We start from the raw sequence: 20267 nt of genomic DNA, 5'->3' as shown, positions 1-20267 counted from the left end.
CTCTCACACAACACGAGCGGTAGAATAACATTCGAGCTAAAAGAAAATTATCAAAATAGCTATCATATGACAAGTGTGATTTCGTTGTAATTCCTCAATTTGGTGTAAATCAAACCATTTCTGATCAGAAATATTATTACTAGGACATCATTGCTTGCTATTTTCAGAATTCACACAAGCACACCATCAGCAGCTCTTATTATGAGAAAAACTAAAATGCATACATTCGTGACGGTCTTCGGCGACAGTGTCGTATGACAGATCCTGTCATACGACATTTTAGTTTGGTACTGTACTATGATAGCTTGCTTTGCAAGTGTCGAAGGCAAAGGCAGTCAATTATCACAGAAAATGTGTCGACTACCGTGACCGCTTACAAGACTGATCGCGGTTAATCTGAGGATCTTCAAACTTAGTCTCGTTCACTTTGAACTGATCCGTGGAAGAGGCAGGAGTGGCCCAAAGTAGTTCTCACGCCGTGGTGTTGTCCAAAAGGTGACATGATACCTGTTTAGATTAGTGTAGCTTTATTTAACCAACATCCTTTCCATTAGTTTTTCGTAGCGTAGAAGTGAGAAATGTGTGCTATTTTCTCAGGTTGTGTGTTATCGGGTTGTGCTTTGGTGAATAAGCAGGTAAAAGTGAACATGCAATTTGCTTGATGTAATTCCGTGCTGACACGTGCGTGGTACAATGGTTATTTTTCGAATGTAGATTCGTGGCAGTGCCGATATACGTCCAACACACCACACCGAACCATCCGTGGCCATTTCGGACCCCACCGTCAGCTTCAAAGTTCCCGGAGTACGCCGGAAGAGGGACGCGAATATCAAAGACGCACCCTAGGCAAGGCGATCGGCCATTCAACAGCCCAGTAAGTTAGCAACAGGTTTTTCCTCCCGTTGGTGACGACCAAAGGGATACCGACGCTCGTACCGCGTCGTGCAAGACCACGAGTCGATGAATAAGACGCATCGGTTCATCCGCTGTCGAACAACGCAGAAGTAGCAGAGTTCACCACCAGCAGAGTTCACCACCCCGTTCGTTCATTCGTCGAACGCGCGGTGTCCATCACCAACATCATGAAAAGGTCGTGAGTACATGTACTATATGTTGTGAGTGTCCATGCGCATGTGACTCTAAAATGTAACCATTCCTATGCACGGTTACGAGGCGTACGAGCATAAACCGTACTTGCTCTAATTCGATTTTGCGCCAAATTCTTTCCGGTGCAAAGCAACGAATAAATGCAAGTGAATTGGATTCATTGATAAGCACCCAAAGCCAAGCACACACACCCGCACGATAGGAATAGGGATCTATGGAAAGGTAGAATGAGAGTAGATAGTTATCGCTGAGAGTAGATCCCGATGAAGTGATACTGTCTGAATAGGTATTCATGTTGCTGGGTTTTCGTTAGCATATATTTACTTGCTAATTTAATTTACTGGGGAGGTTGGCTCCGAATCCAACCGAGCAACTCCCTAATTGCATACATATTGATCCGAAGGAAACGAGACGGTTTACCTGTGATGAGAACCACCGTGCTAGCCAGATTCGTCGCCGGCCGACAGTTGATCACACGCTTCTAGTAGTTGCATTTTGGAATTCGTTGCATGTTTTTGCACTCGAACCATTTCGATCAGCCAACTTTCCTCCCGCCCAAAATTTGGGAAAATCAGAGCCTTCCCCTGAAAGGTCTCATACGGTCGGGCAACCCTATCCCTGGTAGGTGGTCTCCTTCGGGAGTGGCGCTTAAGCCACTTTTACTTGAAAACGGGAAGACTGCATGGCTGACCGGTTACACCTATTTGTGGCAGAGATTGTCAGACGTTAACGTTCAATATCGCCTTCCATAGCGCCCACTTTTGCAAGCGAGTCCGCCTTCTCATTGCCCGGTATCAAGCAATGAGATGGGACCCATGCAAAGGTGATGACAAAAGATCTTAAAGATAAAGCACTTAGAAGCTCTCGTATTTTTATGAGAAAATACGAGGAGTGCTTTACCGGCCTCATGGAGCGAATAGACTTGACAGAACTGAGACTATCCGTAAAAATAAAAGTGAGGCGATAGTTTCTAGCGTATAATGTATTGCTGCCAGTTCAGCAACATATACGGAACAAGGAGCTTGAAGCAGTCGAGAGGCACTATGAAATTCGTTATAAATACCAAAACCACCGGACGCCTCTATTAGTGATCCAGCTGTAAAGAACGATCTTGCGGAATCAACTTGGCCAAAATTTGCAGCAAAAATTGACGGAGCAATCATGGAACGATGATGCTCTGAGATTCCGCGAATCTCTTGCGTCATAGATAAATCAAAATTAACTGAATTGCCGAAGTCGAAGAAGCAAACACGATGAGGATTATGTTGTGAAGGGCTGACATCCTGTGTTATGTACACGTAGTACAATAACATAAAACGATTTTTTAGCCGGCGCCGGTGGTGTAGTGGTAAACGTGACTGCTTTCTCACCCCAATGGGTCTGGGTTCAATCCCAGTCGAGGTCGGCGGGATTTTTCTGAGGCATAAAAATCTCTGGTCACGTCAAGTAAAGCCGTTGGTCCCGGCCCATGTGTGTTTGAATGGGTGCGATATCCTACGCAGGTGTGGAAGCTGTCTTCCTGCACATTCGATTGCCGTCAATGGATGGCAATCGATGTCCGTCGGTGATTGGCACTAGATTGCGGAACAGAGACCGATGTTAAATAAAAGAAAGAAGAAGAAAGATAAAACGATTTTGAGGGTTTAGCTCAAGAAGCTCCTCAAAGTTTGCAATCACAAGTGGCTTCATAATTTCACAACGGGAAAGGAGCCTGAGGGAAAATTCCGAAGACCGATCCGATAGTAGCAACATGCCCGCTAACACTTCGAGACTCATCGTATGAGTCGAGTGCATGCATCCTAACGCGATACGAAGACAGCGATACTGGATCCGTTCCAGTTTGATGATGTGCGTTTTAGCCGCCGACTGGAAGCAGAAACTACCGTACTCTAAAACCGATAAAATCGTTGTCCGGTACAACGTTAGAAGATCTTGCGGATGGGCTCCCCACCACGTTCCGGTAATTGATCGGAGAAAATTGATCATTTGTTGGCATTTCCGCTTCAGATACTCACTGTGGAATCTCCAGGTTCATTTTGAATCGAACCAGACCCCAAGATATTTGAAGGACATAGAATGAGTGATCGGCCTACCCAAAAGTTGAAGCTTCGGTTGTGCTGGGCTATGCTTCCTAGAAAAAACGACTCAGAGAATTCGATACCTAGCTGAATAGCCCAAGTAGACAACCCGTCTAAGGTATCCTGTAAGGGTCCTTGCAGGTCGACCTCTTTGGATCCTGTGACAGACACTACACCGTCATCTGCAAGTTGTCTCAACGTGCAGTTGTCACTAAGACAATTATCAATTTCTCTGACGTAGAAATTATACAGAAGGGGGCTTAAACATGAGCCCTGGGGGAGACCCATGTAGCTAAATCGTGAAGCTGTAGAGATTCCATGAGAAAAGCTCATACGTTTCTCTGACAGCAAATTGTACAACAAGTTATTAATTAATGGAGAAAGGCCACAAGTCTGGAGTTTGTCTGAAAGGACTTCAACCGATACACACTAAGATTTTTTTTACAGTATACTGTAATTTTTTACCGAATATGGAACAGCTGAACATTCGGTAATCCATTCGGTAATTTTTTATTTACAATCTGTTCTGTAAATTTTCTTCGCTTGTGAGCTGTCAAAATTTACTAATTTGGAATGTAAATTTTACTGAAAGATCAGTAAAGTTTACCATAGCGTTCAGTATATTTTTTACCGAATCGACTGTACTTTATTTTCAGAATAAATCGTAAAAATTTTAATTTTTATTGATTAATTAACTGGTAAGAACCAGGTCACCAAACCAAAAGATTCATTCCTTTAAACCATATATTTTTGAAAAGGCATTTTCATCTTTCGTTTGTACATAAAAATCGTTTAAGAACCCGGACTCGATCGATTCAGTAGCAAACCGTGCTAAAATCGAAGGCTAAAATGCAGTTTTTGCGGTAGATGAGGACATTGAGTTCATGACGTCTGAAAAAATTGCCCTTGAAATAATATTAATTATATTTTCGGCATAAATTGACCGGAGTCTTCCTAAAAGTAAAGTACTTACGTTTCACAACGTAGAACCGAAAGACACGCAACATCGAAATGGCAGCCAATATTCAGTTTGACAGCACGAAAATCTGTTCAGTAACTTTTACAGAATTCGGTTCTTTATTGCTGTTTCTGTTTGTAAAAGATTATTTGTACAGTACATTCGTCAAAATTTTTACAGAATTGCTGAATCGCAGCCTTTTACAGTTTCGATCTGCAAATTTTATTTACAGTTTTCGGTAAATTTATGTAAATTACGTAAAGTCAGCAGTTCTGATTACGGAATATTGGTAAAATGATATATTTTACAAAGGGTTCGGTAAAAATTACATTTTACCGAAAAAATCCTGCAAAAAAGTACCGAACATGATTTAAGAAAATTGGTGTGTACTGAATCAAAAGCCCCCTTGATATCCAAGAATACAGAAGCCATTTGCTCCTTTTTAGCAAAAGCCAACTGAATTTATGTGGAAAGCAGCGCGAGACAGTCGTTCGTTCCCTTGCCCCTACGGAAACCAAAACTTAAATGTTGGTAACATACATAAATCCACATTAGATTTCCTATGAAAACGGTTGCAGGTTGCCTCCAGCCATCTTTAAGAGTAATTGTGAAAAGCTGAGTAGTTGCTCAATGTTGGGTCGCGGCATTCGATTTTAATTTTACATGATTAAAAAAAACTTTTTATTCGATATTTAGCCTGGGCCTGCTCAACAAATTGTTAGTTAATGACACGCATTTTATCATACAAAAAAAAATCTGTAAAAATAGTAATGGAACCACTCAAATTCAAACTTTTCGAATCATCATTCGTGCATATCTCAAGGCAGTATGTGCTGGTGATCCAAAACTTTTCCAAACGATCGAAGTCCATCCATCGGTTTTATCCCATTTGCCAGTGAGGTGACTGAAATTTTAAGAGAAAAAGAAATCATCAATTAATAATACTTTCAACCGATAACATAAACGCTCAACTCACGTGTCGTAACATCGTCCTTCAAAGTACCACCAACCTCCGGTGTAGGGTTTATTGCATTCATTCCTGGGGCCGTTATCTAGAGCCGTGAATTTACTCAACTTGTGCGCCGTAAATGAATCACCTGCCGTTCCACTGTATGTGCCGAGCTCATCCACCGAATAATGGTTTGCCTCCGGTCCAATTGCGAACTTAGTATATCGAGCGTACCGATAATTTTCTGCGAAATCTTCCATTTCCATCAGCACCTCATACGCCGTGTTTTTCGTCAACTGATGCAATCGTTCTAGTCCCAACCAAAACTCTTGGCCAACTGTTCCAAATCCGTTCCGATAATCAGACCAGTTCCTATGAAAATCCTCCGACCCATCGAATCTCTGCAGCACAACCAGCCAATGCCCTCCAAAACGATGTTGGTCCATGTAGACAGTCGTTTTCTGTTCTGCAATTGACATACGACACACCTCCGATCTCGATCTCAGTTTTTCCGAACAATCCGGTATCCCTAAAGCAATCTTGGGCCTTAGCTTCAACAGTTCATTCTGAATGTGATCGTGATTGGAGCAGAAAGTTTGCAGTTCCAAAATCTGACGCGATTGATCCGTAATTAGACTAACGTTCGCTCCGAAAGCATCCTCCATGCCTTCCACTAGGTTGACGATTTTACGCTCATGACGGTCGACGATTAGATTCAGCTGACGCTGTTCGGCCTCAATACTTCGTTGGTTGTTCAAAAACCCTTCACCTTGCTCTTTCAGATGAACAAATAGTTCTGAAAAACTGAAAACGAGGTGTTATTATGTGTCTGTTTCCTATCCAAATGAGTTAAACTTACCGATAATCCAACAAATCCAGCTTGGACTGAATAAGTTCATATCCAAAGCCATTGCCGGAGGTTTCAGCCGGAGCAGTCGAGAGCACATTGTCTGCCGATTGGATGGTCAATACACAAAATGTTGTCACCAAAAACAGACAAATGATTGAATTTGGTCGTGACATCTTATTAGCTCTGAACGTTGTTTGAAAGCAACTGAATGGAATAGTGACAACATCATCGCTTTTATTGATACAATCGTCTTTGAAAGGCTTGCAAAATTCGTTTGTTGTTATCAGTTGTGGTAGATGCGGTGAGATGTGCTTCAAAGCGTTGTTAAAAAGTGCGATTTTAACTGCGTTGCATTTTGCAGCAATAACCGCAAACGATAAAAGATGCCAAATTTAGGCCGAACAAATGTATACTTAAGCGGTGCCGGTGGTGTAGTGGTGAGCGTGACTACCTCTGACCCCAGCAGGTCTGGGTTCAATCCCAATCGGCGCCGCCGGGATGTTCTGAGGCATAGCAGTTAATATTGAACTTTTCAACAAATCTATATCTTGTATTTTGACATCACCAATTGATATGAAAAATAATGAATTGTGTAAATTATGCTGTGAAGAAATATCATGAAATTATTCGAAAGCACATATTTGAACTTAATGCAGAAGCAAACTTAGATGATAACAAAACTGGCGATTTTAATGAAATTATTGAACAGCTGACAGAAAAGTTTTCGAAAGAAGATACAACGAAAACTGAGAAATTTCAGCTCTTGACGGTATTACCTAGATCATAGACAGTTAAGAAAATTATAGATACATTTAACGCAACCAGGTATATGACAACACAATCTAAGCAACTTTTAAACGATAAAGTGTACACTCCACTATTGCTTCGATGTTAGGCAGTGGATTGAGGATTCGAAGGAACTTGTTTTGCAGTTTTTTGAAGACGATGAAACCAGCACAGCAATGCCTGGGCAGCGTGATTACGTAACAATAATAAAAGATGGTAAGTGTCAGTCAGTTCAAAAAAGGTTGATGACGACCACTTTACGGAAGTCCTACGACCGATTCAAAGAATTAAATAGTGAAGTACAAGTTGGGGTTTCAACCTTTGCGAATATCAGGCCTAAGAACTGTAAATTGTTAACTGTTCAAACCCAGTCGGCGCCGCCGGGATGTTCTGAGGCATAGCATTTTTGATCACGCCTTCTTTCGGAAGGGAAGTAAAGCCGTTGGTCCCCGGTTCATGAGTTGATGGGTCGATACGTAGGGTCCAGGTGTGGGAGCTGCCTCCCTGGCGTCGGTAGCATTGGTGGTCAGCACGGAAAACAAGATCGACGGAAAACAAATCAAGGAAAAAAAATACTTAGGGTTTGTCCCTGACCTCGGTGTAATATGAAGCCATCAATTTCATTTTATACCGTTTCTTATGTGATAATTTAGCTGCAGTCGATGTTTCACTTTCAACATGTAAGTTTGGATATTCTTATTATTCGGATATTGATGACATGAAAACATTCCAGGTACGTGGATGTTATGTCAGTTTACTGTACTTAAATTGGGTCTATACATGATTGCAATTTCGTTCTATCGAAGATCAACCTCGATCTACAAAGGTTCAGCATGTGAAATTGAGCAACTTTTTTCACTCATTCTCATACATACGTAAACACATTGTTGACGTCACTTTCACTTCTTGCGTAATAACCTGGGTATTGCAAACTCTGTAGATTTGATTTTTTAAGTGAGCAAAAAAACATCTTTATTTATTTATTTATTTATTATTATTATTATAGTCCATCTGACTTGATAGTCTCAATGAAACACTTAAATCTAAATGTAGTAACTCATTAAAGATTAAAAATTGGCGAACAGCAAACGATGACGAAACCTCGAGGCATTGATGTCAAAGTCAAATAGGTCAGAGGCTTCGTTGAATTGATGAATCATGGCGACAAAGGAACTGTTTGCAGCATAGTTGGTTGCATGTACTACTTCATGTAGCAAGGTTCTCGGACGGAGTGTTCGGGCAGGAGCATATAGATTAATTTTGGCCAGTAACTCAGGAACATCATATTCTGCGAGTAAAACTTTAGCAACGAAGACGACCTGCGATATGTTTCGTCGTTTAGCAAGAGTATCCAAACCCAGTAAACGACAGCGGTCAGCATACGGTGGTAAATTCAGCGGTTCACTCCATGGAAGATAGCGCAGTGCGTATCTGACGAATTTGCGTTGAACAGCTTCGAATCGTCCACTCCATACAGCTTGGTAAAGATTCCAGACAACACACGCGAATTCCAGTAGTGAGCGTACCAATGAACAGTAAAGGGCTTTAAAACACAGAGGATCACGAAATTCCTTAGATATCTTGAACATGAATCCAAGCTGTCGATTAGCTTTGTCGATCGTGGTTGAGAAGTGGCGAGTGTATGTGAGCTTTTCATCCAACATGACACCGAGGTCTTTAACGTGATCGACACGTTGAACTGCAGTTCCAGCAACGTTATAATCAAACAAAATGGCAGTCCTAGTTCGACGGAAACTAATTACGCAGCACTTTGAGACGCACAGGACCATAAAATTACGTTCACACCAATCATTAAAGATTTCAAGAAGGTTTTGTAGTTCTAAACAGTCGGCATAGCCTCGAATGACTAGATAAATCTTCAAGTCATCGGCAAAAAACAATTTACCTCCACGTAGTAGAATAAACGTTATATCGTTCACAAATAAAGAGAGAGCATTGGTCTCAAAGTGCTACCCTGTGGAACTCCTGATCTGTTCGAGAAACAGTACGATGAGTAGTTTTTCTTGAAAATCTTTCGAAGCTTCAAATTGTTTTGCTGAAACAGCTCACGAAATCGTATATAGGGGAAATGCAGGTAATGTCGGCCTAAGTGTCCCTAATTTGGGCCCATACATAAATTCAGCAATCGACTAAATTTTCAATAGCAACCAAAAATATCCATTAGTAACGTCCCAATAACGCGTTCATCTAGATAAAATTGATAAAAAGCAGATTTTTAGCGATGGGCCCAATCTTAGATCCATAGGCCAATATTAGAGACATTTCCCCTACATGCTGTCAAATGAACTCTTGGCTCCTCCTTCTCTGCTTCACAAATAACGTATACATGGTGTTGGGAGTGCACCTGCTTACAAAGCTCACATGACTCTTATAAAGTTTGATAAAATTCTTGATTCAGCAATTCGAAACCCAGTTTTGGCATTATTATTGATATCAAATAAAAACACTTTACTTATTCGAGCAACACGTTCGATGATTTACATTTTCCGCCTACTAAGGTTGATGTTTCGACAGTTTCATAATTATAAGTCTTAATTTGTTTTCAGTATGTGGCAACCCGTAAAAAAAAGAACGATAGAGGTTCAATGAAATGTATTGTAATCATACAATAGAATTTATTGTACTTAAAATAAATTTTACTGTTCACAACGATAAAAATAACCATAGCATTTATGGTTTGCACCATAAAATCTGAGGTACATGGGAAATCTACAATAGAACAAGGGGGTTGTTATGTATCTTAACCATACAAAAAATCACTTTTTCCCGAACAAAGTTGAGCCATTTATCACTGAATTTATTGTTTTTCTATTGTTGAAAATTCATGCAATATGGGACGTATAGTAGATCTATTTTTATAGCAATAATTTAGATTTACTTGCATGGTATACATACAATAAGATCGATTGTCGGCAATAGATTTTGTTGTGATTTTATATTATTTTACTGTAATTGTAAGGTTATTTTTTTTCCGGGAATACCTTTACTTGTGGTACAAACAGTAATTACCCACATGACTTCTGAGCTCTTTTGAATGTTTGGCTCCTGTTTGACAGCTCGACTCGGCTCCCAGATGACAAGCATTTTGAGTTAGTTCGCAGTATTCAGGTAATAACCACAGAACTGCAACGCCTGTCATCTGCGAACAACTAAAGTGAACCCGAATTTCTCTGGTGCTCTTGTGCTTATTTGACAGCTCCTCCTTTTCCTCTATGATTAGGCTTGGTATATGTCGTGCCACGTTGCGGAAAATAGGTATAGTTTTCTAAATAACTTTATAAGAAGGCATGATTCACCCAAATGGTGTTCGTCAAAATGAAAACAACTAAATCATTTTTCAACTGCCCATTGCGGGAAAGTAAGAATGGTTTTGATGGCATTACGATTGTTGCCACCTTATCGCATTTAATGATACATGGTTAGAGCTTAAATATGTTATGTATCACCAGCGCTGCTGATGTTTTCGGCAGTTTCAAGAACTGGATCGCATTGCATGGTTGGTAATAACTGATGAGGAAGAGACAGCGTTTTCTTGCCGGTTGATCCAGATAACATAAATCACGGTGCTGTTAGAATAAAAATAGAGCCAAATAGATCATCTCACGACCACTCATATAACGAACTGTCAAGTCAAGTAATAGCAAGCCGAACAATGCATTAGCTCCTAAGTAACATTGACAGATTGCTTTTGTAAATTTTCTCTTTGCATCCCACATGGTCAAGAAGTGACAAAACGTGCGTTTTTTAGTTTATGCAAAAACGGTCCATTTAAGCCATATAGTGTCTTCGGAGAAGTTTGTCCACTTAAAAAGCCCCTTCTTTTAAGCAGGGAGATGAAAAATTTACTTATTTTGTTTGTCAAGATAGCAAAATGGTGTCTTGAGCAAAGTTTTAGACAATATTAAAACAAACATTTTTGCTCAAGACGTCAACCCTCTATCTCTTATGTTTACAGAGATATGTCATTTTTTGGTAAGAGCTTTCAGAAAATCATTTTTTGCAAATAACTTTTCAGGAAGCAATTTTTTTGGCATTAATATGTTCTACACAAATGTTTGTTTTTTAAAATACGCCATTTTGTATAGGGAAGCAAGTCCCTATTCTCAATATTTCTTAAGATATTCAAGGTTTTGATCCAAAATAAGCACTATTTCCAAGGTCAATAGCTCGAAGTTGGGCAAAATTGGGCAAACCAGGTTGATTACATTTGAAAGTATACTTAAAATTCAGCCCAATGCATACCTGCTTACTTGCATCCCAAGACAAAATGGCGTATTTAAAAAAAACTAACATTAGTGTAGAACATACTTATGTCAAAAAATTACTTCCTGAAAAGTTATTTGAAAAAACTGATTTTCTGAAGGCTCATACAAAAAAAAATACATATCTCTGCAAACATAAGAGATAGAGGGTTGACGTTTGAGCAAAAATGTTTGTTTTAATATTGTCTAAAGATTGCTCAAGACACCATTTTGCTATCTTGACAAACAAAAAAAAAGTTAATTTTCATCACCCTGCTAGGTGAATTAATCGTGAAATAGCTAGTCTTAATAGAAGGGGCTTTTTAAGTGCACAAACTTCTCCGACACTATATGGCTTAAATAGACCGTTTTTGCATAAACTAAAAAACGCACGTTTTGGCACTTTTAGACCACTGTGCATCCCCACGGTCATGTAAAAATAAAAGAAGCTATTATCAGCACTCAAAAAATTCCACACGTCATCATAATTTGTCTCACACCTAATTTTGCTGTTATTGTGAAACACATCCATTTCATGTGTAAATCTTATGCTGTGAACCATGTCTCAACACTGTTGGTTTGAATTGTGAAACACTTGGAGTCTATGTTCCACACAAGAGCGTAGCCAGGTTTCGAGCTAGGCAGGGGCGATAAAAATTTAACCGAAAGCCTTTGTGTTGCTGAGTTTAGGGGGGTCAGCTGCCCTCCCCCAGCCCCCCTCTTTGCACATCATAGTTCAATGTTCTACAATTTCTACTTTGTCGACTGCTACTTTACAGACTCCAAAATTGTGCCAGAGGACAGAACTTACCCATGACTTTTTTAATGGGTCTAATTTGGGATTTGATCCTGGACTGTTGGTGCTGCTGCCATTGTCTTTGTACGATCTCACTGGACCACGGTTGTCCTCATATATGAGGCTGGTTGATAAGGATGAAGTCACAACTCATGTTTTCGATGTTTATCTTGCAGAATTCACATCGCATTGAAATATACAAAACACTTCAAATCCATCTGTTTTGAACAGTAGTGTCATTCAATGTGCAATACACTTGAATTGATAGAGAAAGATTATCAACAGTTTCAAAGTTTGAAACACTACAAATCAACGTGTAGACAAATTGTACCATGGTGAAATGCTCCTAAAATAATTGTTTTTATACACTTCTCTATTTTGTGTTGTTTAGAAATAGCGTGTGTACCGTGTCGACCCATCCTTTCACACAAAGATTAACATTTTGACTACGGGTTTTTTTCAGTGGGGTGAAATGATAAGAAACGATCTGCTTTGTTTCACGTAACTCTACATTTACTTATGGGGTTTTCCTATAGGAGTGAACAGAGTCGGCGTCATCGCGAATAGTTTCACCAATACCAAAATAAAGTTATCAAATAAAGTTCATAGGCCATACAGTGCTTTTCCGATTTTGTCAGCTCCCGATTTTGTCAGCTTGTTTTCCCGATTTAGTCAGCCTTAAGATTTTGCTGAACTGTTTGATTTTTAAGAATGAATTCTCAAGCATTTCACTCCAATTTAATTGTTTTGTCGCAACAATAGCAGAGGTAACTCAAATAAACCTCAATTATTGCGACACTGCACAGCTGTATCGAGTCCCTCCCGATAAAGGTAACTAGGTCCAAGACTCCATCCAAGAAGCAGGTTTCGTGATCGCCATAATTAACGGAATATTCATATGCCACGCATTCGATGAACCATGGAGCAGTTCTACGAAACGCTGGTTGGACTTACCAAAGAGCTGATCGGATGAAGACCGGTAGTCATCGGATGAGACTTCAATTCTTAGGCAGAAGAGTGGGAAACAGATGTACCAACGCAAGAGAGCACATTCTGCTGGAAGCTCTGGTGAAGCTGGAAATAAGGCTGTTCAATAAAGGCACCACCAGCACTTTTCGCAGACATGGTCGGGAATCCATTATCGACGTCACTTTATGCGGACTGCAGTCCGTCGCTGGTGGAAAACATGAATTGGAGAGTGTGTGAAGGATATACCCATAGTGACCATCAGGCAATCCGATATGGCATCGGCCAACGGAATCCTGTGGCAGTACAGAGGACGAGAGCTTGCGACCTGAAGTGAAACCTCCAGCTTACTCCTGCAACGAGGCGATTAGCACCCTCCGCGCTAGTTGTTTCAGAGCCAGAAGCAGTGATGCCACATTTTTTTTCGTATTTAGATCTGTATTTTCATTGCAAAATTTTTTTTTTAATCTGTATCTGGCTGACAAAAATCTGTATAATTTCCGTATTATGGTCTCAGTGCGGATTAACGTAAATCTCCATTGAGCAAATTCATAGTTCACAAGGAGTTTGTTCTAAGTTTAGCATAATGATTAATGACTAAAAATTGCTTTCTAAAGAGTTTGTCTATTTTAAAAATCTTGAAATCCTACAATCTTGATGTGTTTTGTAACTCTTCTACAGTCTGAAAATACAAAACATTAAGTACCAGTTATAAGAGACCAATCTGTTTCCGGCTGAAAATTTCCGTAATGAAGTAACTATCACAATTTCCTAGAATTTGATTTTTAATGTTTGAGATTACGAAAACCTTTATCTGGACATTGGACATAATACATAACTTTTACTGGAAGTTTAGTGGAATTGCATGCAATAATTTTTATATCTATAATTACGCTTTTCAAATATAAAAATATTCAGTTGACTCTTCGACTCACAAATTGTAATCAACCACTTTGTGGGTTTTTTAAAATGGCTTGTTTACCGATTTGACAAAAAATATATTTAATTAATCTTCGTATCTGTAACCATGTGACATGCTTAATTAAACAAATAGAAAGGGAAACTAATATCCCTTACAACGATAAAAAAGAATATCTGATCATCAGAACTCCATTCGAAAGATTCCAAGTCAATTCGAACTTATTATTTATCATAATTAAGAAATATAAAAATTATGTAAAATATTTTGATAACTCTGAAAAATCGGTATATTTTTCAAAAATCTGTAATCTGTATGTAAAGATAAATCTGTATACCTGGCATCACTGGCAAGAAGACGTGTTCAGAGAGCAAGAACAGAAGCAGACAGAGAGGAACGTAGAGGAATGTTCCGAGCACATAATCGAGAGATAAAGCAGAGCAAGTCTAACTGTCAACTGGAGCTGGCTCGAGACGCTGCTGCCAACGACGCACACCGTGTCTTGATTACGAAGATCAGATATCAAGTCATGCTCGCTGAAATGTGCTTTGAGAACCTGAAGGATCATCGTGGAAGGACTTTTCTCGAAGCACGATCCAACGACCTGGCCACCTACATCGTAAGGAGACGGAGAGGGAGATAACGACGAAGTCACCAACGAGCAACTCGTATCAGTGCATGCTGGATACACTCGGAAAACTCTTGGAGAGGATCATCCTGAACAGGCTGATGAAATGCACGGAGAGTGAGCAAGGATTGTCGGAGATTCAGTTCGGATTTCGAAAAGGAAAAGCAAAAGTGGATGCAATTCGGACAGTTGTCGAGAGAGCCGAGAAGGCGTCGAAACAGAAGTGAAGAGAAGATCGATATTACGCTGTGACAACGATCAACGTCAAGAATGCGTTCAACAGCTCCAGCTGGAAGGCCGACGCTACTTCCAGAACCGGGTTCTGATCTACGAGCCAAATATGGGACAGAGATCGACTAGGATCACGGTGGAAATTCCACAAGGCTCCATCTTTAGTCCAATGCTCTGGAACGTGATTTAAAAGGCGGTCTAACGCTGAAGCTACCCAAACGAGTTGAGATTGTTGGCTTTGCGGACGACGTCGTCTCACGGTAGCGAAGCTGCAGATCGCTCACAACAAAAGTGAGATGGTATCAATACCAATACCAATAGTAACTTTAAAGCGCTGCAGCGGTCAGAAATTACCGTTGAGGAGCACGCAATAAACTAGAAGTGCGTGTTGAAGTGCCTGGGAGTGATGGTCGACGACCGTTTGACTTCAATAGCCACGTAGAATACGCCTACGAGAAGGCAGCGAAGGCCATCAATGCGGTAGCCAGAATCATACCGACCATCTCTGGACGGCTCCTGGCTAGTGTATTTACGTTGATACTGAGATATGGAGGTTCAGCCTTGGTAGCAGCGCTGAAAATCAAGCGGAATTTAAGGAAACCGAACAGTAAGTACCGGCTCAACAAACCGTACGCAAACTTTTCGAGACATTTGGTGGTCCGTTTGTCGTAGAGTAGTAACATTTATCAGTAATTCCATTAATAGTGAATGAATAATTGTTAAACTTGATTTTGAAATCATTTTGATGGTTGAAATATTGAAAAAAAATTTCCCGATTTTGTCAGCTTCCCGTTTTTGTAAAATTTCAGATGGGGCTGATAAAAAACGGGAAAGTACTGTAATAAAGAATACTTGTGGTGTTGAGTACTTGGCACTGATGAAGTCTGCAAGTAGTAGATTAAATACGCGTATCTGTCAAAAGATAAGCAATTATAACGGAATGTAAAGGAAATAAACCAACACACTAAGGCTCTTCATAAAGGGTTTCCGTTAAGAGGTTGGACAAATTTAAAATATTAAGGAATACTTCTCAAAATTACGTCCCTAATGTTCGGCCCATAGTTGTATAGCACTAAAAGCGTTAAATCTTCTAAATTTGAAATAAGAGTGAAAATTGCAATAGTGATTTATTAGGCTAGTAAAGGTAAGTCCTTTCATTTCATGACATTATCAGGTTTTTTATGACCACCGAAGTCTAGATTTTCGTTAGTGCAATAATACGGCAAGATCATGGCACCCTAAATCCGAAAATTAAGAAGATTTCACTACACTTTTTAAGCAATAAATGTTCTAAATTTGTCCCACAAATAGGCAATTCATTTATGGATTACCATGCCACAGCAGATGTGGCATTAGTTTTTCATTACTATTGTGTATTATTGCTGAATGAATTAGTTATTTGCTTGATAGGCCGAAGTGAGGGACTAGGCTGACATTTTATCCCGTAATGCTATTTATTACTTTACTGTCGTCATTAATCAGACTCAAACTGCAAAAATATATATCTAGGGTAACCAGTGATGGGCAAAACACCGGTACAGCACCGGTACGGTTTTCTAAAGCATAACCAATGTGCTGATCTGTTGTACCGAGTGTATGGTGCTGCTGTCGGTTCGGTTTGGTAGTTGCAAGTAACACCGCACCGTGTTCACCAGTTTGCTGCACACGGTGCGGTTCTGATTTTCCAGTACCGGTGTTCTGTGTTCACAAGGATGATGTTTTGAATTCAAGAACCGATCCGGTACTGTTGTGTGTTTATGTGCGTGGTGCGCATTATTCAGAATTGCCAGTGATGGCAGATAACTAAACAGAAATTGTATTTGATGAATAATATAATGCAGTGTCAAGTCGAAATAGCGGTTTTTGAATACAGAAAAACTGTGAATTCAAATGATGTATTACGCAATGTGGGTATTTCCAGAAACGGTGTCACGCGGAGATCGGAAATCGTCAACCAACGCCACCTTGAACTCCAAGATAGCGGCTTCCGGTTATAGAAAAAAAAATTTAAACACCTTTAAACACCTGTCAAATACCTTTCAAAATGGGTATTTCCGAAATCAGGGTGACGTCTTGAGACCGGAAATCAATGTCTGCCGCCATTTTGAAATCCAAGATGGCGGCTTCCGGTTATATTAAAACTGGGAAATAATGCCAAATATCATTCAATATGGGTATTTTTGAAATCAGAATGACTTATATATACCAGAAATCAATGTCTGACGCCATTTGGAAATCCAAGATGGCGGCTTCCGGTTGTAGAAAAACTGGGATATAACGTCAAATATCCTTCACCATGGGTATTTTTGAAATCAGGATGACGTATAAATACCGGATATCAAAGTCTGACGCCATTTTGAAATCAAAGATGGCGGCTTCCCTTTATAGAAAAACTGGGAATACCCATATTGAAGCGTATTTGCTAGTATTTTCCAGTTTTCCTACAACCAGAAGCCGCCATCTTGGATTTCAAGATGGTGTCTGGCAATGATTTCCGGTCTTTATACGTCATCCCGATACCAAAAATACCCATATTGAAGGGTATTTGACAGTATTTCCCAGTTTTTCTACAACCAGAAGCCACCATCTTGGTTTTCAAAATGGCGTCAGAAATTGATTTCCAGTCTCTAGACATCACCCCGATTCCGAAAATACCCATATTGAAGGGTATTTGACATTATTTCCCAGTTTTTATATACCCAGAAGCCGCCATATTGGATTTCAAGATGGTGTCTGACATTGATATCCGGTCTATATACGTCATCCCGATTCCGAAAATATCCATATTGAAGGGTATTTGCTAGTATTTCCCAGTTTTCCTACAACCGTAAGCCGCCATCTTGGATTTCAAAATGGCGTCAGACATTGATTTCCGGTATTTATACGTCACCCCGATTCCAGAAATACCCATATCGAAGGGTATTTGACAGGATTTCTCAGTTTATCTGCAACAGGATGCCGCCTTCTGGATTTCAAGAAGGTATCGATTATCGATTTCCAGACTATAGGCGTCACGCGGACTCCAAAAATACCCATATCGAAGGGTATTTGTCAGACTTCAAAATGATTTCTAGTTCCTTCGCTACCAATATTGTCTATCAAAATATTTGGCAATTGAATTAATAACTGTCGCTTGGTACAAATATTTTACTCACCTTTTTGGGAGCACTGCTATTTAATTCTTGCCAATGTTCCGAACCAAGAACGGTATACCCGGTTTTGGTAACATATAATTGAACCCTGCACACGGTTTATATCTCGTGTACCAAAACCAAAATTCTAGCACACCGGTTTTCGGTTTTCAAGCTGCGGTTCTGAACATCAACTCGAAAACCGGCACACGGTTTTGATTTAGAACACACTGGTACACTAAAACTCAACCGAACCAGGGTACACGCTTACATAAACACAGGAGTATTTTTTGAACACGAACCAGCACACGGTGCGCACCGGTTGGTTCAGTTGCCCATGACTGAGGGTAACTACACCTATATACGAAATCCTGGTTCAGTAAAGAACATGTTTCATGTAGGAAATGACGATTCATGAGTGGAGAGAATCTCGTCGGCAACCGTTCGATCTATAGACGATGGCGATAAATTCAGCATTTGGCAAGCGATAGAGTGATCATTGGTAGGAGACAGCACAATGACGAGAACATTCCGGAAGGATGGCAGTCACCGGATCATCCGCATGTCAACGGGCAGCTCTATCAAGATGATGTTATTCTGCGTCGCAATGACATCATCATCGGCATGATTGACGACCGATGGGATATTGGCACGATCGACGGGGTATGACGGTCGGTGGTCAGAAGAAGTCAAAATGTGAGAATGAGAAAGGAAAAGCCAGCTAGTAGGGAAAGTAAGATTAGTTTAGGGCAGGGTTGCTTCCACTCACTTGCTATAAAAAATATTTTTCAGTATTATGCAATCAGTAAATGTTATAATGGTATGTTGTACTTTTAAGTAACAGGAAGAGGGTGTAAAGTATGCGTTTGAGTCATAAAACCTGTCAATTTCGCTTTCAGTGCGTCACAATCAGCGATCCTATGATTCGTGAGCGTTCACTCTGAGTGAGCGCTCACGAGTCGTAAAATCGCTGATTGTGATGCACTGAAAGCAATATTGACAGATTTTATTTGTCAAACATATACTTCATGACCTCTTCTTGTAACTTACAAGTACTAATTATCATTATACTATTTCATGATTTCATAATTCCGAAAAACATCTTTTTATAGCAAGTGAGTGGAAACAACCCTGGTTTAGGGTAAGATTGAACCTTTGTAAATTCGGACAATAACCGTTGGAATATTGGAATGTATTTACGGTATTACGATCCAAGAAAAATTATCATACATTTTAGTAATCAAGTTCTGACTAACTCGATTCCGAATTTGTAAGTTTTTTTTTCGGTGATCTGATATTGCATTCATCATCAACTTTCCCAACGTACCATTAAAACTTTCACTGAACGACTGCAGTAAACAATCCGCAGTTTCGCGCCAATATGCCAGCGTTCGTGTTTTCAAAATTTGTTTCTACCAAATATGTCTCACTCTTCCCGTTTTGACACTCAGCATATCCTTCTACTTCTCCTGCTAAAACCATTCCGGAACTGAACTTGTTATAAAAGGAACGGTTTTTATTCGCAATCCAAACGAACACAAAAGCATATACCTACATGTGGCATTCTCAACCTTCGGAGGCAAGGAAATTTTTCAACCCATCACCCGCATTCTCGAGACTCGACTCGATTCGGGCGGTATAAAAGTTTTTCCTTTCAAACGTCAGTCGGGAGAAATGTTATTGTTGTAATTTACAAATATTTACGTTCTTCGTTGACGTGCAATAACGTGGAGAAGTGGGAGGATGGTTCCGCGGAGCACAAACCCTGGATCCGTACCTATATAACATACGAACGAATAGCTTGAGGGCTGCTGGTGTGTCAATCGTCCTGTTTAGTTCCTGTGTAGCAGTCTCGTTCACTGTCGGCTATTTTTTCCTTGTTCTGTATAAATAGTTTTAAATGGATTTTTGTTTTTCCTGACGATACTTAGCTCTTTATGGGGTTAAGCAGTTTCCAGACTAAAACGGGAAGGGCTATGGAGAAGTTTGCAAGGATATTTTTTTTTGCTTTTGAATGAAAACAGCTCTACACCTATAGACGGTTTTACCCTTTTTGTGAAGTCGACATAGGTCAGTTGAGAAGAGTGGAAATTTTCTAATAAACAAATGAAGTTAATGTTAATGTTATGGGCGTAGATCCTGAACGTACAATTTTTGAAGTAGACGAAATTTCAAGTAAAACAGAAATAAGTATAAGCTGATTTTGATTCAAGATCAACCAAACTGTACGGAGTATTGCTCCCTAGTTATGTTCACTAAATGAACCGAACACGTTACCGTGATTAATAAACTCGCCCAATTATCACGTTTGTAGAACGGCCGAACCGGTTGGATTCAAGCCCGGCTTTCTGCTCACACCGTCTCAAGTTGATACCATTAAGGGTGAAATGAAGGAAAATTAAAGAAAACAAGTGCCAGCTCGACTCAATTGCCAACACTCAATGAAAGCACCCATTTCCGTGGATTGTAGCAAGTGCCACCCAAGGAACGGTTCCCTGGAGGACGCAGTATACCTACCTCACTGTGCACCAGTTCACCAACAGTCTATCCATCCCCACTCGATAAGCCAGAACCAAGGACCGTGCGCTTTTAAATTGCCACACTTT

General features: G+C 40.0%; 1 protein-coding gene across 1 annotated transcript in view; it reads right to left on the bottom strand.

The window, feature by feature from the left end:
* Window positions 1-4929: 4929 nt before the first annotated feature.
* LOC135709155 (angiopoietin-related protein 2-like) overlaps window positions 4930-20267 on the bottom strand; it is a 54503-nt gene continuing 39165 nt past the window's right edge. Inside the window, exons 2-4 of the mRNA XM_065231372.1 lie at window positions 5952-6042; window positions 5120-5896; window positions 4930-5047 (exon numbers count right to left, since the gene is read on the bottom strand). Coding sequence (XP_065087444.1) covers window positions 4930-5047; window positions 5120-5896; window positions 5952-6042 — 986 coding nt within the window. The remainder of the gene's footprint in view (window positions 5048-5119; window positions 5897-5951; window positions 6043-20267) is intronic.

The sequence above is a fragment of the Ochlerotatus camptorhynchus genome, unplaced genomic scaffold, assembly GCF_037179485.1.
Source record: "Ochlerotatus camptorhynchus isolate MF236.1 unplaced genomic scaffold, CSIRO-AGI_Acam_v1.1 ptg000352l, whole genome shotgun sequence".
In the NCBI taxonomy this organism is placed as follows: domain Eukaryota; kingdom Metazoa; phylum Arthropoda; class Insecta; order Diptera; family Culicidae; genus Ochlerotatus; species Ochlerotatus camptorhynchus.
The sequence above is the reverse complement of the archived record's forward strand: the minus strand, read 5'-3'. Positions and strand labels throughout refer to the sequence as shown.